General features: G+C 42.7%; 1 protein-coding gene across 1 annotated transcript in view; it reads left to right on the top strand.

Annotated features, from left to right (window-relative positions):
* The window catches only part of TTI1 (TELO2 interacting protein 1), a 48,964-nt gene that overhangs the window by 8,857 nt on the left and 22,257 nt on the right, over positions 1–17,850 (top strand). Inside the window, exon 2 of the mRNA XM_081096579.1 lies at positions 13,292–15,619. Coding sequence (XP_080952705.1) covers positions 13,321–15,619 — 2,299 coding nt within the window. The 5' untranslated portion in view covers positions 13,292–13,320. The remainder of the gene's footprint in view (positions 1–13,291; positions 15,620–17,850) is intronic.

The raw sequence follows: 17,850 nt of genomic DNA, 5'->3' as shown, positions 1-17,850 counted from the left end.
CATTTTTATTTTTTGTGCCTGTGTTCTTTCTTAGCTTTTTATTTCTTCTTTTTACACCAGTCCCTTTAGCACTTCTTGCATTGCTGACTTGGTGGTGATAAACTCCCTTAGCCTTCTTTTGTCTGTTAAGCTTCTTATTTCCCCTTCAATTTTGAATAATAGCCTTGCTGGATAGAGTATTCTTGGATTCAGTCCCTTGCTTTGCATCACTTTGTAAATTTCCATCCATTCTTTTCTGACCTGATGTGTTTCTGTTGAGAAGTCATTTGATAATCTAATGGGAGATCCCTTGTATGTAACTTTCCATCTCTCTCTTGCAGCCTTTAAGATTCTCTCTTTGTCCTGAACATTTGCCATCGTAATTATGATGTGTCTTGGCGTGGGTCTTTTCGGGTTCATCTTGTTTGGGACTCTCTGTGCTTGTGTGACTTTTTTCTTCCCCACAGCAGGGAAGTTTTCGGACAATATTTCTTCAAATAGGTTTTCTAATTCTTGTTCCTCTTCCTGTTGTTCTGGCACATTTGTATGGTGCTTCGTTTCATGTTGTTCCATAGCTCCCTTAGGCTCTCCTCCTGTCTTTTAATTTTTTCTCCAATTGCAGTTCAGTTTGGGTGTGTTTTGCTTCCCTGTCTTCTAATTCGCTAATCCAGTCCTCCGCTTCTCCTAGTCTACTTTTGAAACTTTCCATGGTGTTTTTTATTGCAGCTATATCACTCTTCATTTCTTCTTGATTCTTGCAGAAGTTGTTGATTTTTTCCTCCATCCAGTTTATACACTCTAGGACCCTTATTCTGAATTCTTTTTCTGACATGTTGCATGCCACTGTTTCACTTAGCCGCTTTTCTGGCTATTCATTCTTTTCTTTCCTTTGGGGTTTTTTTTGGCTACCCATTTTTAGTCTCACCAACTGATCTAGATGTCGAGTTGTGCAGGGGCTGCTCCTTGAGTGGTAGTTGTTCCTCGGGCTGCAGTTTCCCCTCAAGTGGTCACAGTAGTGGCTGCTCCTCAGTTGGCAGTGGCTCCTCTGGTGGGTGCTGTTTGCAGCAGTGTTGTCTCCTCTGGCTGGTAGGTGAGGCTGCTCACCCCACTGCTGTTCCTTGGACAGAGGTGGGCTGATCATGAGGCTGCTGCTCTTCAGGTGGGGGTGGGCTGAGCGCAGCTGCTGCTCCTTGGAGAGGAGCGGGCTGTTCACATGGCTTCTGCTCCTCGGTTGGGCGCGAACTGCTCACGTGGCTGCTGCTCCTTGGATCGGGCTGGATGCACGCTGCTGCTGTTCCTCAGATGGGGCGGGCTGCTCGTGAGGCTGCCGCTTTTTGGACAGGGGCAGGTTGCTTACAGGGCTACTGCTCCTCGTACGGGTGCGGGCTGCTCGTGCAGCTGCTGCTCCTCAGATGGGGGACGGGCTGCTTGCGTGGCTACTGCTCCTTGGGCAGGAGTGAGCTGCATGTGTGGCTGCTGCTCCTCAGATGGGGGCGGGATGCTCACCCAGCTGTTGCTCGTCGGACAGGTGCAGGCTGCGTGAGGCTGCTGCTCCTTGGACCAGTGTGGGCTGCGCAGGGCTGCCACTCCTCAGATGTGGTCTGTCTATCTGTTCATGTGACTGCTACTCCTCATACAGGGGCAAGCTGCACGTGCAGCTGCTGCTTCTTGTACAGGGGCTGTCTGCTCGCGTAGGATGGGCTACTTGCGTGGCTGCTTCTCTTCTGGTGGGAGCGAGCTGCACGTGTGTCTGCTGCTCCTCAGATGGGGGCAGGCCACTCTCCCAGCTGCTGCTCGTCAGACAGGTGCAGGTTGCGTGTGTCTGCTGCTCCTCGGACCACTGTGGACTGCATAGGGCTGCTGCTCCTCAGACGTGGGTGATCTGCTCGTGTGGCTGCTGCCCCTCGGACTTAGGGAGGCTGCTCGGGTGGCAACTGCTCCTTGAATGGGAGTGGGCTGTTTGTGGCGATGCTATTCCTCATATCATTGAGTTTTCATCTATTGTTTTCTGTTTTCAATTTCATTGATTTCTGTTTCGATTTTTATCACTTTCTTTTGCTTGCTTTGGTTTTATCTTGCTTGTTTTCTTCCAGGTTCTTGAGGTGAAAGTTTAGATTATTGATTTGAGACCTTTCCATTTTTATAATATATGTATTTAGTACTATAAATTTCCCTCTGCCCCTGGGTATAGTTGTGCCCCGCAAATTTTGATATGTTGTATTTTCATTGTCATTGGTTTCTATGTTGTTGTTTTTATTTCCTTGAGATTTCCTTTTTGATTCATGGATTATTTAGACATGTATTATTTTGTTCCCAAGTGTTCGGACATTTTCCTGTTATCTCCCTGGTAGTGATTTCTCATTTGATTCCATCATGGTTAGAGAACATACTTGGTATGATTTTAATTCTTTTAAATTTGTTGAGGTATGTTTTATGGTCCAGAATATGATCTATCTTGATATATGTTCTGTGGGCACTTGAAAAGAATATGTATTCTGCTGTTGTGGGTTGAAGTATCCCGTAAATGTTGATAGTATTGAGTTGTTATCCTTGCTGATTTTCTGTCTCATTGTTGAGAGAAGAAAGTTGAAGTCATCACCTATACTTGTGATCACCTATACTTTCAGTCTTACCTGTTTTTGCTTTACACATATTATTAGTCTAACACGGGGCACTGTTTCACAGGTGTTCTGTAGAGAACATCTATAAACAAAGTACTAAGTGAGTCTGGAGTAATTTGTGGAAGGATTTATGGGAAGGCTCCTTGATTCCCCTCTTCCACCTTCTGTTTTGTGTACTTATGGTTCTTATTTTTTAAATATGTTTTTATTGATTTTTAGAGAGAAAGGAAGGGAGAGAGAGACAGAAACATCAATGAAAGAGAAACATCATCAATCAGCTGCCTCCTGCGCACCCCTCCCTGGGGATCGAGCCCACAACCTGGGCCTGTGCCCTGGCTGGGAATCGAACCATGACCTCCTGATTCATAGGTCTATGCTGCATCATGCCAGGCATGTACTTAATGTTCTGCAGTACATCCCCTCCCCCATGGCAGGGCTAGACCCTCCAGTTAACTTTGTGTCTTCGTTCCCTCTTCAAGAGCTTAGCACAGTGTATGGCATGTAGTGTATGCTAAGGAAGTATTTCTAGGTAGAAGGAAGGATGGGTAAGAAGCTACAAAACTTCAGGGTATGCTAGAGATTTAATGTTTATCTAGCTTTCACTCATTTATTAAACAAACAGTGAGTCGGAACTGCTTGGCAGGCATTACACCAGATGCTGGGAAAACCATAGTAAAGCTGCAACACTAAAAAAGCATACCATCCTGTTGGAGAGGCACACAAATAAGCCAATCATTTTAACCCAAGGCAGTAGTCCTCCAGTGTACAATGAGCACTACTGCCAGATGGATTATTGCACAAGTACCTCTGTCATCACTTCTGTTCTTTGAAGACACCCAGTATGTGTAGAATGTATACAGTGCAGACTTCACACACCTGGTTGATCATCAGATTGACCTGAACTTTTAAAATAGATTCCCAAACATACTTGCCAGCCACCACCACCACCCTCACCCTCAGCCCCAGTATAGATTCTGATTCAGGAGATCTGGTGTAAGGCTCAGGAATCTGTACGTTGTTCCCCCTTGATTCTGATAAACAGTTGGAGTGGGAACTTCTGGTATTGTGGAAAGAGTGCACACAGCCTTTGGCATCACACAGGCTTGAGTTGAATTCCAGGTCTGACACTGCTTATTGTGTGCTTATGGGCATCACTTAGCCTCCCTGAGTCTTGTGTTACTCAATTTGTGGATGAGGAATTTACATACAAAAAAATTACGTGTGTAAAAAATACATAAGATTTTATGTGCATTGCATGGCATATGGTGGGTGTTTTCAACAAGTATTAATTTTCTTCCTTCTACTCAAGAACTTATATTGGAGATTCTCATATCTGAACTCCTGTCTCTGAGATCTAAACCCAGCCTTCCCATCCGTATGCTAGTTAAGCAAAGCTAGAAGGTTTGGAGATCAACTTCTCCACCAAGTTTATTTTAAGATGGAGAAACTGAAATTGATAAAAATCACACAGCCAGGCACTAAAAGAGTGAGGACTAGAACCCAGATCATCAGATTCGTTTTCTTATATTCATTCCCTCCCTGTCCTGGAGACAGCCTAGGAGTGGGCTGGGTATAGCCAAAATCTAGAGCTATTGCCCCTCTGAGAATGCATCTAGTAAGATCTTCCCATAGTGGATCAGATCAACTACCTATGGGAATAACTCAATCCAGCAGAAAAAGAGTGCAGAATATTTTTACCCAGAATCTGGTTCAGACATAGCTGATATTAAAGCTCTACCAATGAGAGAATCAGACCTTAAACTATGGCTATTGGTTCAACAAGCATTTACTGAATACCTGCTATGTGCCAGAAGCAATAAACAGACCTGTCAAACATCACTGCTTTCATAGAGCCTGTATTCTAGTGAGGGACGAGAGACAATAAATAAATTGGTAGATCATCTGTTTTGACGGATGGTATTAAGTGCTATGGAGAAAATTTTAAGGGCAGGGAAAGGAGATAGGAAGTGTCAGAGTGGGGAGGAGTGAGGGTAGGTTGCCGTTTTAAATAAGGGTGATCAGAGAAGGTTTTGCTCAGAATTCACATTTGAGCAAAGGCCCAGAGCAAGTGATCAGCCGTCACTCCTGGGTGAGTTGTGGCTCATTTGCGATGATGGCACCTCTGTCTCTTTGGCTTATTAGGTGCTAGGACTTTTCTTCCTTCTGGCCTTTCCTTCTGACAGGTATTTTACCTTGAGCAGTCTTCCCATACAGCCCTGAGTGTTTAGTCTCCCAACCCCAACACAGATTCTCTTGTCCAAATTCTTTTTTCCCCTCCCTTTTAAACGTCTTGATTGTATGATATAATAAGTATCTTGTGATCTACCATGCTATCCTCTAAGTGCCTGTAAAGATAGCAATCTGTACACATTGCTCCATTTGTCTTCCCCACCAGCACGGTGGCTCAGGGATCTTACATAGCCAATCCCTGTGAAGAGGCAGAAAGAGGGGAGGAGGGGATAAGGCCGCCAGGGGGAATGGGTTCACTCATGCTGTATGATTCCCTCACCTCTCCTGGGACTACTTTCCACGACCACACTAGAACACTAAACTAGGAAAGGTTTCGATGGCCACCAGCAATTAAGAACTGTGTGTTCAGGCTCTGGTTTGTTTTCTCTGCTCTCCTGGAGAATCAGCTTATTCTGAATGCCTCATCTCACTATCACTTTCTGGGCCAGACTGCCCCTGTTGCTGTCATTTATATCAGCATCAAACTTTGCAGTACCACTTTGAATAATCAGAGCTGTATTTTATAGGAATAGAGTCTAGGACTCCTAAGGCTTTAAATCTCTAAACAATACCTTCTGTAATTGACATATTGTCACACAAGTGTGATTTCATGGCCATCCCATAAAGGTATATGATTGCCTTTTATAGTCATGTCAAAGTAGCAATTTGTTATACTGTCTTCCTCACAGAAATCTCTTTTATATATTTCCGAGCCTGTAATCCGTTCTTTTGAAGATTTTCGGTTGTGGTAAATCTTCATCTGTATAGTGTTCCATTGAGAAAATATACCACAATTTAATCTACTACATCCACAATTTATCCATCATAGATTAGCATTTGGGTAGTTGTGGGTAGTGTATTCCAGGACATATCTTTTGATACATGTATGCATGCATTTCTATTGGGTATATGTAACTGGAATTACTAGACCATAGAGCTTATATATGTTCCTTTAGAAGAACAGATACCCTCCTACCAGTACTGAATGAGTGTTCTGGGTGTATTATATTTTTCTTTTTTTTTTTTATATATATTTTTTTATTGATTTTTTACAGCAAGGAAGGGAGAGAGATAGAGAGTTAGAAACATCGATGAGAGAGAAACATCGATCAGCCGCCTCCTGCACATCTCCTACTGGGAATGTGCCCGCAACCCAGGTACATGCCCTTGACCGGAATCGAACCTAGGACCTTTCAGTCCGCAGGCCGACGCTCTATCCACTGAGCCAAACCGGTTTCGGCTTTCTTTTTCTTTTTATCCGCCCACACCCCCCCCACCACCCCCGCTTTTTTTTTTTTTTTTTTTTTTTTTTTTTGCTTAGCTCTTCTGGCAGGTATATAATGGTATTTTATTGTGGTTTTAAATTGTGTTTTCCAACTAATGATGTTGAATGTCTTTTCATATGTTTATTTGCCATTTTGAATATCCTCTTTTGTGATAGGTTGGTTCAAGTCCTTTTCCATGTTGGACTGTCTTTTTCTTCTTTCTTTTTTTGTTTGGTTTTTGGGGTGTGTGTGTGTGTGTGTGTGTGTGTGTTGGGGGTGGTGGGGAGGTTTTTAAGAGAAGGGGAAGAAAGCACTGGATGCCCTTTTTCGTAATGATTTATTTTTTAAATATATATTTAGAAAAAATATTTTATATTACAAATATGAATGTTTTGTCAGAAATCTAGGAAATATCTTGCCTCTTTCTGTATGGGTCTTTTCCCTCTCTTGGTGTCTTTTGATGAACACGAGTTCTTAATTTTAATGTAGTTAAATTTATCCTTTTTTTTTTTTAAGGGTCAGCACTTTTCTGTATCCTGTTTAAAAAATCTTTGCCTACTCCAAGATCACAAAGATATTTTTTCTGTTTTCTTTAGAAAGCTTTATTGTTTTATATTTTACATTTAAATTTGGTGTGAGATGAAATCAAGACATAATATATTTTTTCATGTGGACCGCCAAGTGACACAGCACCTTTAATTTAAAAGACCATTATTTTCCCCCAGTTCATTTTAGTATCATCTGCATCAGGTATGTGAATATATGGACTCTAGTTTATATTTGGGGGCTATTTCTGGACCCTTTTCTGTTCAACTAATCTGTTTGTCTTTCTTTATGCCAATAACACACTATACCAGGGGTGGGCAAACTTTTTGACTCGAGGGCCACAATGGGTTCTTAAACTGGACCGGAGGGCCGGAACAAAAGCATGGATGGTAGTGTTTGTGTGAACTACTATAAATTCAAAGTAAACATCATTACATAAAAGGGTACGGTCTTTTTGTTTTGTTTTGTTTTATTCATTTCAAACGGGCCGGATCCGGCCCGCGGGCCGTAGTTTGCCCACGGCTGCACTATACTGTCTTTAATTATTGTATACCTTTACAGTAAATCTTGAAGTCAGATGGTATCAGAACTTACACTACCACAGCTTACCAGTTTAATTCTTTTTTTTTTTTTTCAAGATTGCCATTGCTATTTTAGATGCTTTGCATTCCCATATAAATTTGAGAATCACCTGGTTATTTTGTACAAAAATCCTGCTGGGCTTTTGATTGGAGTTATGTTGATTCTACACCAAGCATGTCTAACTCGCAGCCCATAGGCCACATGTGGCCCACAATGAATATTTTTGCGGCCTAGGCAATATAACTGTATGTAAGAAACGTTTTAATAAAAATTTCATAGCTTAATTTTTACAATATCCTGTTGTGCATAATTGTTAATAATGAACTACATCGTTCACTAATGACTGATTACTATAATCCTGTTGCATTCATTTCCCTTACGTGCAGGCGCATCACTAATTTCTCTCCACTAATACTAGCAGCAAATATTTTAGCAGCCTATTGCCACGTCATTAGTCTTGGACTGACTTGTTTGGTGTGCACAACAGGAAATATTTCTCTTTCTGGAGAACAAGAAAAATAGGTTTATTTGCTTTACACTTATTAATTTGTGCAGTTATTCAGTATCTGGTAAGTTAATGTTCAAGAAAAAATATTAATTTTTATTAAAATGTTCTATTATTTTATGTTAACAATTACTCATTTATTTCAGCCCTTTGTATTCAGCATGTCTCTATCGAAATAAACCTACGTTTCTATGAAAATTGAAGCTTTTGTTTTTTTTGTGGCCCACATAAACTTAAACCTTGTTTATTTGGCCTGTGTTAGCCTTTGAGTTTGACATGCTTGCTCTACACCAATGATTCTCATCCAGGGGTGACTTTTGCCCTCCATAGGACATTTGGCAGTGTCTGGAGACATTTTTGGATGTCGCCCCTGGAGGGACAGAGGCCAATGGAGAGGACAACCCTCCACCAACAAATAATTATCCATCCCCAAATGTCAATTCAATAGTGCCTCTCTGGAGAAATTGAATTAATATCACTGTTTCGTTAGAGTTCCTGCCTACCATCTTACTACTTGTTTTCTGTTTGACCCACTAGTTTTGCTTCTGTTTGGTTTTTTGGTGGGGTTTTTTTGTTTTTTTTTTACCCTTTTTGGTGGGGATAAATTAATAGTATTTGTTTAACTCATTTTTACTGATCTCTTAGGTTGCTAGGCATATATTTTACAGGTTTGGGGTTTTTTTGGAGCTTATTCTACAGATTTTATCATGCATTTCTGACACGTTATAGTCTAATACAAATTATTTTACCACTTCCTGATACTGCTAGATTCTTAATAGGCTTAATTTCTTATATACTCCCCATACCCCTTTTGTGCATTATTGTCTTGCATTTGGGAGATAGATAGATAGATATATGTATACACACACACACACACACACACACACACACACTAGTATCCCAGTGCACAGATTCATGCACCAGTGGGGTCCCTTGGCCTGGCCTGCAGAGATTGGGCCAAAACCAGCAGTCTGACATCCCCCCAAGGAGTCCTGGAGTGTGAGAGGGCGCCCTGCAAAGTTGCTGTCACTCGGCAGCTCCTGTGTTGAGCGTCTTCCCCCTGGTGGTCAGTGCACATCATAGCTACCAGACGGTTGGCAGGTCACTTAGGCTTTTATATAAATAGATATATTACAAAAGACATAATAATTACTGTTTCATACAGTAAATATTCTCTTATTTTGATCTATTATATTGTTCTTCATTCCCTCCTACATATCCATATTTCTCTTTAGGCTCATTTTCTCCCTTAACTTTTCCTTTAGTGTGGACCTGATAACAAGAATTCACTACATTTTTGTCTAAAACATCTTTTTCAGTTTTGAACGATGTTTTATAAGATATAAAACTCAAGGTTTGTAGTTATTTCAGCACTTTAAAGATGTCATTCTATTGTCTTTTGGATTTTATTATTTCTGTTGAGAAGTTGTCTGTTGATTTATTGCTCCATTACTTTTAAGAGTTTTCTCTTTATTTTTGGTTTTCAGCATTTTGACTGTGAGGTAGCTATGTGTATTTCTTTCTCATTGTATTATCAACTTGAGGTTTGCTGAGCTTCTTGAATCTGTGGGTTGATTTCTTTCATTTGTTTTAACGTTTTTCAGTCATTTCTCCCCCAGCTTTCCCCTAGAAGTCATATATTTTGAGATCCCTGAAGACTGCAGTTTTGTCCCTCCACTGAGCCACGCCATAATCCTGAGCTCATGCACCATGGGGGGTGGGGGGCGGAGGGGAGTAGCTCCTGATTATTGACTGACTCCGAACAGTTCCCTCAACTAGAGTATTAGTCCATCATGTTGCTTCCACAACTATTTGATGCTTTAAGAAATGATTTTTGGAATTTATCTGGCATTTTTTCTAGTTGTCAACAGGAATATTGGCCTGCCACTTCCTAATATCTCCTGTTTGAGTGCAGAATATGTACAGTTCTTCTTGAATGCTTGTCAGGTGCCAGATTTCCTTCTAGGCTGTAGGTATAGGTTTGTCCAGTCTAAAGTAGGTAAGACAGACATATAGAGAATAATACAGCATGCTATACTATAATAATGGTGCTTACAGTGTTAGAACAAAGGAGGCAAATGTGTGGGAAATTGCAAGTTTTATAATTTTACATGGTTACAGTTTCAAATTTAATGGGTGAAGCAATAGAGATGGAGTCAGTGAGATAGGTAGGGACCTGTGTGCCATGGTAAATAAGTGTTTTTACTTTTGGCAGGCTATGGAGAGCAGTTGAAGAATTTTAAGCTTGGAGAAAGGTGATCAGATTTTTGTTTAGAATGATTACTTACATGTCATCATGAAATGTGGGCTCAAGAAGGAGAGGCACACAAGGCAGGGAGCCAGAGAGGAAACCACTATGGTAGTCCAACATTAAATAAATGATGATCATCAAGAGATTTGAAGGATGTTGAAAGGGTAGAATTGATGAAACTTAAGGGAATAGTGGAATTAAGAAAGCAGAAAGCCTAAGGTTTCTAGCTCAGGTGAGGACCATCAATCATAAAGAGAATACAGGAGAAAGAGCAGTAGTTTTAAACATATTGTGTGTTCCCACTCCAGTAGCACTTTTACAGTTTTTGTCATATAATCCAAGAACATAATTCAGGGCACCCAAGGTTATCTTCTTGAAACTCCTGAGATGAATAGGAGCGATGCAGAGCCCAGGCCATTGCCTTCACCCTGCTTTAACTAGACCCTCTGATTTTATCTGGTTTACATGCTGAGCTTCCATTTAAACATTTTATTTGAAGAAAGTTTCCCATGCCAAAAGAAAAAAAGTTTTTGAGCAATATTCCCTTTTTCATTCATCTTCCCATTTTAGGTCTCTTCCTCTGTCGGTATACAGGTGATAATCCTCTCTCAACCCTTACATATTGTTCTTTCACCTTCCCTGGTGAATATCTTGCCTGTTTATGGGGGTGAGGGAGGGGCACAATCCTTCATTTGCAGTTCTTTTTTTTTTTTAAATATATTTTATTGATTTTTTACAGAGAGGAAGGGAGAGGGATAGAGAGTTAGAAACATCGATGAGAGAGAAACATCGATCAGCTGCCTCCTGCACATCTCCCACTGGGGATGTGCCTGCAACCCAGGTACATGCCCTTGACCGGAATCGAACCTGGGACCTTTCAGTCCGCAGGCCAACGCTCTATCCACTGAGCCAAACCGGTTTCGGCCATTTGCAGTTCTACTGTCTTCTAGTGTCCATTGATGTAAATGAGAAATTCAAAGCCCGTGCTATTTGTTGTTTCCTCCTGAAAGCATATATTATTTTCTCTTTATTTTTTAGTGTACAGGAATTTTACCAGAATGTGACTAGGTGTTTATCCTTCTGTCTTTTCCATCTCCATATAAATCTTTTTTTTTCTTTTTTTTTGTAGCTCAGAGAAATGTTTCTATTATTTGTTTTAGCTCCTCCATCTGTTCCTTTGTTCCCTTCCAGAATTCCCAGCTATTTACATGTTAGTTCTCCCAGATCTGTTCTCTAGGTCTCACAATTTTCATCTCTACGTATTTCTGCTCAGAGTTTTAAGATAACTGCTTGATCTTCCTGGCCACTAATTGGGTCTCAGCAATTAGCCATCTTTTTTATTTCCCACATCAATTGCGGTGTGTGTGTGTGTGTGTGTGTGTGTGTGTGTGTGTAAGTTTGTAAAATCATGTTTTGGAAACTCTAAGAATTATCTTTTGTCTTGTAATTGAACTTCCTTTTTGATCTTATTATTTTTCAAATTTTTGTCTGTCTCCTTTAGTGGTTCAGTTAATCTGAGATTCACCACCTCAGGGTGCTATTATTTCCTTTTCCTACTTCTGACAGATCCCATTAAGTGGTTATCTTCCTTTTCTTCTACTATTTCAACTACCCATGTTTCAGGCAGGGAATGACAGAACAGCCTCTGGGTCATCAGTCTGTGAGCCGGTGCCAATGAGATGTCTGTAGTCCCTGGCCAAGCTTTCTGGCATCCACATCTGGCATTTTCCTAGCCTGGGATAGGGAATATATCAGCTTCTTCCCTCCCCTGGCTTCTTGGGGGGGTCACAGAGACCAGAAGACATACTCCCAAGAAGCCTCGCAGAGACCAGCATCACCCTTCCTCGCAGGGGTCCATGGAGCTCTGTGGACCATGCTCTCTTCAGGGTATTAAAGCCTGATTGTTGCCTTGGAGCCCTCTCCTGACCCAGGGGGACAGTTCAGCACCAGCTCTCTGGGCTGAGCAGGTCTTGCCCACAGCCACTAAGCATCACTTGCCTGTCAGTCCTAGTCACTGGAACTCAATAGAGTTCACAGGATTGGAGATGGGGAGAGGCAGCAGAGACACTTTATTGTCATCATCTGTTCAGAACCCCCCACCAAGTAGACCCAAAAAATAGATAAGTAAATAAAGAGTGAGAGAGACACCACCAGACTAGATGGTCTCTAAGCTTTCATCCAATGCCAGCATTTTACAGTTCTACGCATTTATGGTCTCCAGTTTCAGCTCAGTCCTCAGTACCCTTAGGCCACACTTTTATGTCTTCCCAGCATGCTCTGCTTCCCCAAAGGGAATATTTGAGACTTTTATTTCTCTCCTCAAGCCCTCTGCTTACCCTCCTTCTCATTCACTGTCAGCCCATGACTTTGAATTTCTCCTCACAGAGAAAAGAGACTCTCATATTAAGTTGCTCAGCTCCCTCCACTTACTCTTAAACCTGCCTCCTTTCATTGCCTGCCTGCCTGCCTGCCGTCCATCTTTCCATCCTGCTTGAGTCTCTTTCTCCCATGACTTCTGTGATCATGTGCACTCCTGGTTTTTCCTTTTCTCTGGCCACTCTTTCATTTTGCTTTTGTGTTCAGTCTCACCTAATTCTGATTCTTCTCCCATATTACTGCTGGCTGCCAGGGCATCTTTTCACTGCATGAAGTTGATCATATCACCCCCTCCTTAAAACCTCGCTGTGACAAGAATAGGCAAAACTAATCCATAGTGATAGAAGTCAGGATAGTGGTAGCTCTGGGCAGGGGAAATGGGAAGTGGGAGCTTTCTGGGGTGCTGGAAATAGTCTATATCTTGTTTTGGGTAGTGGTTACATGGGTCTCTACATACATAAACATTCACTGAGCTGTACATTAAGACTAGAGTATTGTACTCTGTGTATGTTATGCCTCAAGTTAAACACACACACAAACTTTCAGTGGTTCTCCATTATGATGACAGGTTAAAATCCAAACTCCTTAGACTAGCCCACAGATTTTTTTTTTTTCCATTCCTTCCTCAACTCTTGGCTCAAGCATCTTCCTGTGAACCCCCTCCTGACTTCCCCAGGGTTATGACACATGGGTCTTCCGCATTCACTTAGGGCTGTCAGCATAGGCCTATCCTAATTCTTAAAAGACTGTGTTGTAACTGCCCATCTACTTCCCTCACTAGGCTGGGGGCTCCCTAAAAATAGGAACCGTCTCTTCAGTGCCACTGCTCCCCTAGTGCCTGTGTAGCGACGGGCACATGCCAGTAGACTCCCTGCCCGTCTGCTGGGTGCATGAAGGCAAGCTCACTGTGTGTCTGCTTCCTTCCTCCGGCCTGCAGGATGCTGCCTCTGTGAGAGAAAGGGCACCATGGCGGTGTTTGATTCTCCCGAGGAGGCCTTCGGCATCTTACGCCCCCTCTGTGTTCAGCTGACAAAGACCCAGACGGTGGAGCACGTGGAGCAGCTGCAGGCACAGTTACGGACTGTGGGCGACTCGGCCCTCCAGCAGCTTCAGCAGTACATCCTCTTCCCTTTGCGGTTTACCCTGAAGACCCCAGGTCCCAAGAGGGAGCGCCTGATCCAAAGCGTGGTGGAGTGCCTCACCTTTGTCCTCTCCTCCACATGTGTGAAGGAACAGGACCTTCTCCAGGAACTCTTTTCAGAGCTCTCCACTTGTCTCTATTCCCCCAGCTCCCAAAAACCCGCCGCTGTGTCAGAGGAGTTGAAATTGGCTGTGATCCAGGGCCTCAGCACATTAATGCACTCGGCCTATGGGGACATCATTCTGACCTTTTATGAGCCCTCCATTCTGCCTCGTTTAGGATTTGCTGTATCTTTGCTGTTAGGCCTAGCAGAACAGGAGAAGTCAAAGCAAATTAAAATCGCTGCCTTAAAATGTTTGCAGGTTCTACTCTTGCAGTGTGATTGTGATGACCATCCGAGGCCCTTGGATGAGCTTGAGCAAAAGCAGCTGGGAGACTTGTTTGCTTCCTTTTTACCTGGAATCTCAACGGCACTGACCAGGGTTATCACAGGAGACTTTAAACAAGGGCACAGCATTGTCGTATCTTCCCTGAAGATCTTTTACAAGACAGTGGGCTTTATCATGGCTGACGAACAGCTCAGAAGAACCTCAGAGGTCCAAGCAAAGCCTATGGTGGAGCACAGAGTAGCAAAGCTGATGGTTCACAGGGAAGCCGATTGGATAAAAAATACTGGCGACAAGTTGACTATCCTTATTAAGAAGATAATTGAGTGTGCTTCAGTTCACCCACACTGGAAGGTGAGGCTGGAGCTGATAGAACTTGTTGAGGCCCTTCTTCGGAAGTGTAGTCAGTCACTGGTCGAATCGGCTGGACCCCTTCTGAAGGCTTTGGTGGGTCTATTAAATGATGAGAGTCCTAAAGTCCAAGCCCAGTGCAATAAAGTTCTGAGACATTTTGCAGATCAGAAAGTAGTGGTGGGCAGCAGAGCCTTTGCTGACATCTTGTCAGAAAACCTTCATTCCCTTGCCACCTCTCTTCCCCGCCTAATGAACTCCCAAGATGATCAGGGCAAATTCTCTACTCTCTCCTTACTTCTCGGTTATCTGAAACTCTTGGGCCCCAAAGTGAACTTTGTCCTCAACTCTGTGGCCCACCTCCAGCGCCTTTCCAAAGCGCTTATCCAAGTTCTAGAATTAGACGTGGCTGACATCAAAATTGTTGAAGAGCGGCGTTGGAATTCTGATCACCTGAGTGCTTCTCCAAAGACAGCCACACGGCCGTGGAGTCAAATTCAGAGGAGATACTTCCGCTTCTTTACCGATGAGAGGATTTTCCTGCTCCTGCAGCAGGTCTGTCAGCTTCTTGGTTTTTATGGGAACCTCCATTTGCTTGTGGATCACTTTATGGACCTGTACCATGAGTCCGTGGTTTACCGAAAGCAAGCTGCCATGATCCTTAATGAACTGGTTGCAGGGGCTGCTGGGCTGGAAGTGGAAAATCTTCATGAAAAGCATATTAAAACAAGCCCAGAGGAACTGAGAGAGATCGTGACATCTCTCCTTGAAGAATACACGAGCCAAGAAAACTGGTATTTGGCCACTTGTATTGAAGCTGAAGAAATGGGAGAGGAGCTAACTATGAAGCAGTCAGGCCTCCAGGCCATCACATCTGGTGCACACACCTGCCAAGTTACATCTTTTCCAGCCTTCTCAAAGCCAGGTCCCACTATCTGCTCCATGAACAGCAACATCTGGCAAATATGCATCCAGTTGGAAGGGATTGGCCACTTTGCATATGCACTAGGAACAGACTTCCGTTTGCTCTTGATGTCAGCCCTCTATCCAGTCCTGGAGAAGGCTGGAGACCAAACCCTGCTCATTAGCCAGGCCGCTACCAGTGCCATGATGGACATTTGCCATGCTTGTGGCTACGACTCCCTACAGCAACTGATCAACCAAAATTCAGACTATTTGGTGAATGGGATCTCTTTAAATCTGCGTCATCTGTCTCTGCACCCCCATACCCCAAAGGTCTTGGAAGTCATGCTGAGGAACTCTGATGCTAGCCTGCTTCCTTTGGTGGCAGATGTGGTTCAAGATGTCTTGGCCACCCTGGACCAATTTTATGATAAGAGGGCTACGTCCTTTGTCAGTGTTCTGCACGCCTTGCTGGCAGCATTAGGTACATTGAGAGCCCTTTTTTTTTTTGGTGCCCTTGACCAGAATCGAACCTGGGACCCTTCAGTCCGCAGGTTGACGCTCTATCTACTGAGCCAGACTGGTCAGGGCGAGAGCCCTTTTTAATGCTGTTTTTTTTGGGGGGGGGGGGAGGTTGGGGGGAACTGGAATCCTTATTTGCTTAACCTTATTGTTTTCTTTGTGGTTATGCTGTGGAGGACATTATTTGAGTATTATTTGAATTTGCCCAGTTTCACATGTTATGGTCACATACTTTTAATAATCTCTACCTTCTATTGAGCTCCTGCTCTGTGCCGGGGACATGAACCCTGCAGACTAAATGTAAATATTATTTTTGTTTTGCAGATAAGAGCTAAGGCTCAGTGAGATCCTACGTAGCCAGGGTCACACAGTTAATAATGAGAAAAGTTAGGATTTGTGATTTTTTTTTTTTCTTTTCAATATACCAAGCTGCTCCTAGCAATACTTAAGAATGAGCAGTATCTATGCAATAGCCACATGTAGCTAATGACTGCCATATTGGACAGAGGAGGTCTAGAAACTTTCTTTTGACATTTTAATTGTACGAGGTGGTTTGAGATTCTCTCCTTCCCTTTGATCCTGTTGGTTGTCTACCAGAGGTGTTAGCCATAATTAAAATGGTAAAGTGTTTGGATTATACGAAAAAAAGAATTCCTCAACTGAATAGTCCATCTTTGAATGAGAAACAAATTTTTTTAAAAATGAGCCATATACCTGAGTCCCTTTTATCCAAAGAGCATGGCTCCAGTGTTTAATTCAGCACTGCTAATAGCCTCCAAAGTAGATGGAAAGGTCACTGACCTCATCAGCTGAGAAAGTCAAGACCATGTAAGAAAGTTTCTCCCAGAAGGTGAGGGAAATAAGGACAGTCCTCTGGCCTACAGCTAATACCATTTCCAATGTTCATTCATTCATTCATGAACCTTCATATGTAGTGTAAATGTTCTTTTATTCATTCATTCAGTAAGGAATGTCTGCCATATGTCAGGCACTGTGCTAAGTAATCAGGATACAGCAGTGAATAAGATGAATAAACTCGTGAAGCTTTCCTCCTGCTTCCGGAGAGATGATAAACAAGTAAACAGATCACTAAACTCGTTTAAAAATCTTATAAGCCCTGTGAAGAAACAGACAACTTAATACAAGAGAGAAACAGGGACGGGCTACTTTACGTAGATATATGCTCTTTGGGTAAAAGTAAGTGTTCAAAGAGGGCCTGTCTGAGGAAGTGACACTAAAGCTGAGACCTGAAGACTGAGAAGGACCCACCAGTACATGTTTTTTATTGTTTTTAAGAATATTCAGGCAAAGGGAACAGCAGGCGGAAAGGCCTGGAAAGAAGAAAGGGTTTGGAATCTTTGGAGACTGGAAGAGGTCATGGTGGAGAGACTGACAAGGTGAAGTTAGAAAGGTGGGCAAGGACAAATCCTGTAGGGCCTTGTGGACCCAGGGAAGGAGTTGAGATTTGATTTTGCATCCACTCAAAAGCCTGTGTACTGGACTAGGCCCTGGGCTGCCGGTGGCGACCAAGAGAACCTCGTCCCTGCCCTCCGGGAAACTACGGACACTAGCCAACTGCTTGGACATTTTAGACTGTGGCTGACTTCCATGGTCCAGATACACTTCAGACTTCACCTGTTAGTACTTTGGGGAACTCTACTACATATTAATTTGAGATTTAAAAAACATATTAAGAAAAGACCTATTAAATCTATCCTCTCAGGAGCTATCTCAATTTGGACCTTGAAAATGGAATTGCCTTGGAGTGCTAATGTCTTTGGTCATCTCAGGGAGGAATTCTGTATAGCAGTTTTTTTTTTTTAATTGAACTAGAGGAGGAGGGGGTCTCCATTGCAGAGAGGAAAATCAGTGTAGGTAAGGTTGACTTGAGAGCATCTTGGGAAAAGAAGCACAATTGGGGCTAGCCTTTCTGAAACTTTTGAGATAACCCAGAGTACACTTGCATTCTGAACAGTAAGCAGTACTGAGGTGGAATTGATCACACACATATCAGAGTAGCACTAGATGCTGGCATTTCTGTGTTGTCATTCAGTTGTCTAACTGATGGGCACTCTTTTAAGATGGGAGTGGAAGTGTGGTCACAAGGAACTTCCAAAAGGTCCTAAAAGAAACAAGGACATTTTTTAGGAAACTGAGTTACCATAAACACAGTGTTTCATAAGCATCAACTAA

This window comes from Myotis nattereri, assembly GCF_964212035.1.
Source record: "Myotis nattereri genome assembly, chromosome: 8".
NCBI lineage: Eukaryota > Metazoa > Chordata > Mammalia > Chiroptera > Vespertilionidae > Myotis > Myotis nattereri.
The sequence above is the reverse complement of the archived record's forward strand: the minus strand, read 5'-3'. Positions and strand labels throughout refer to the sequence as shown.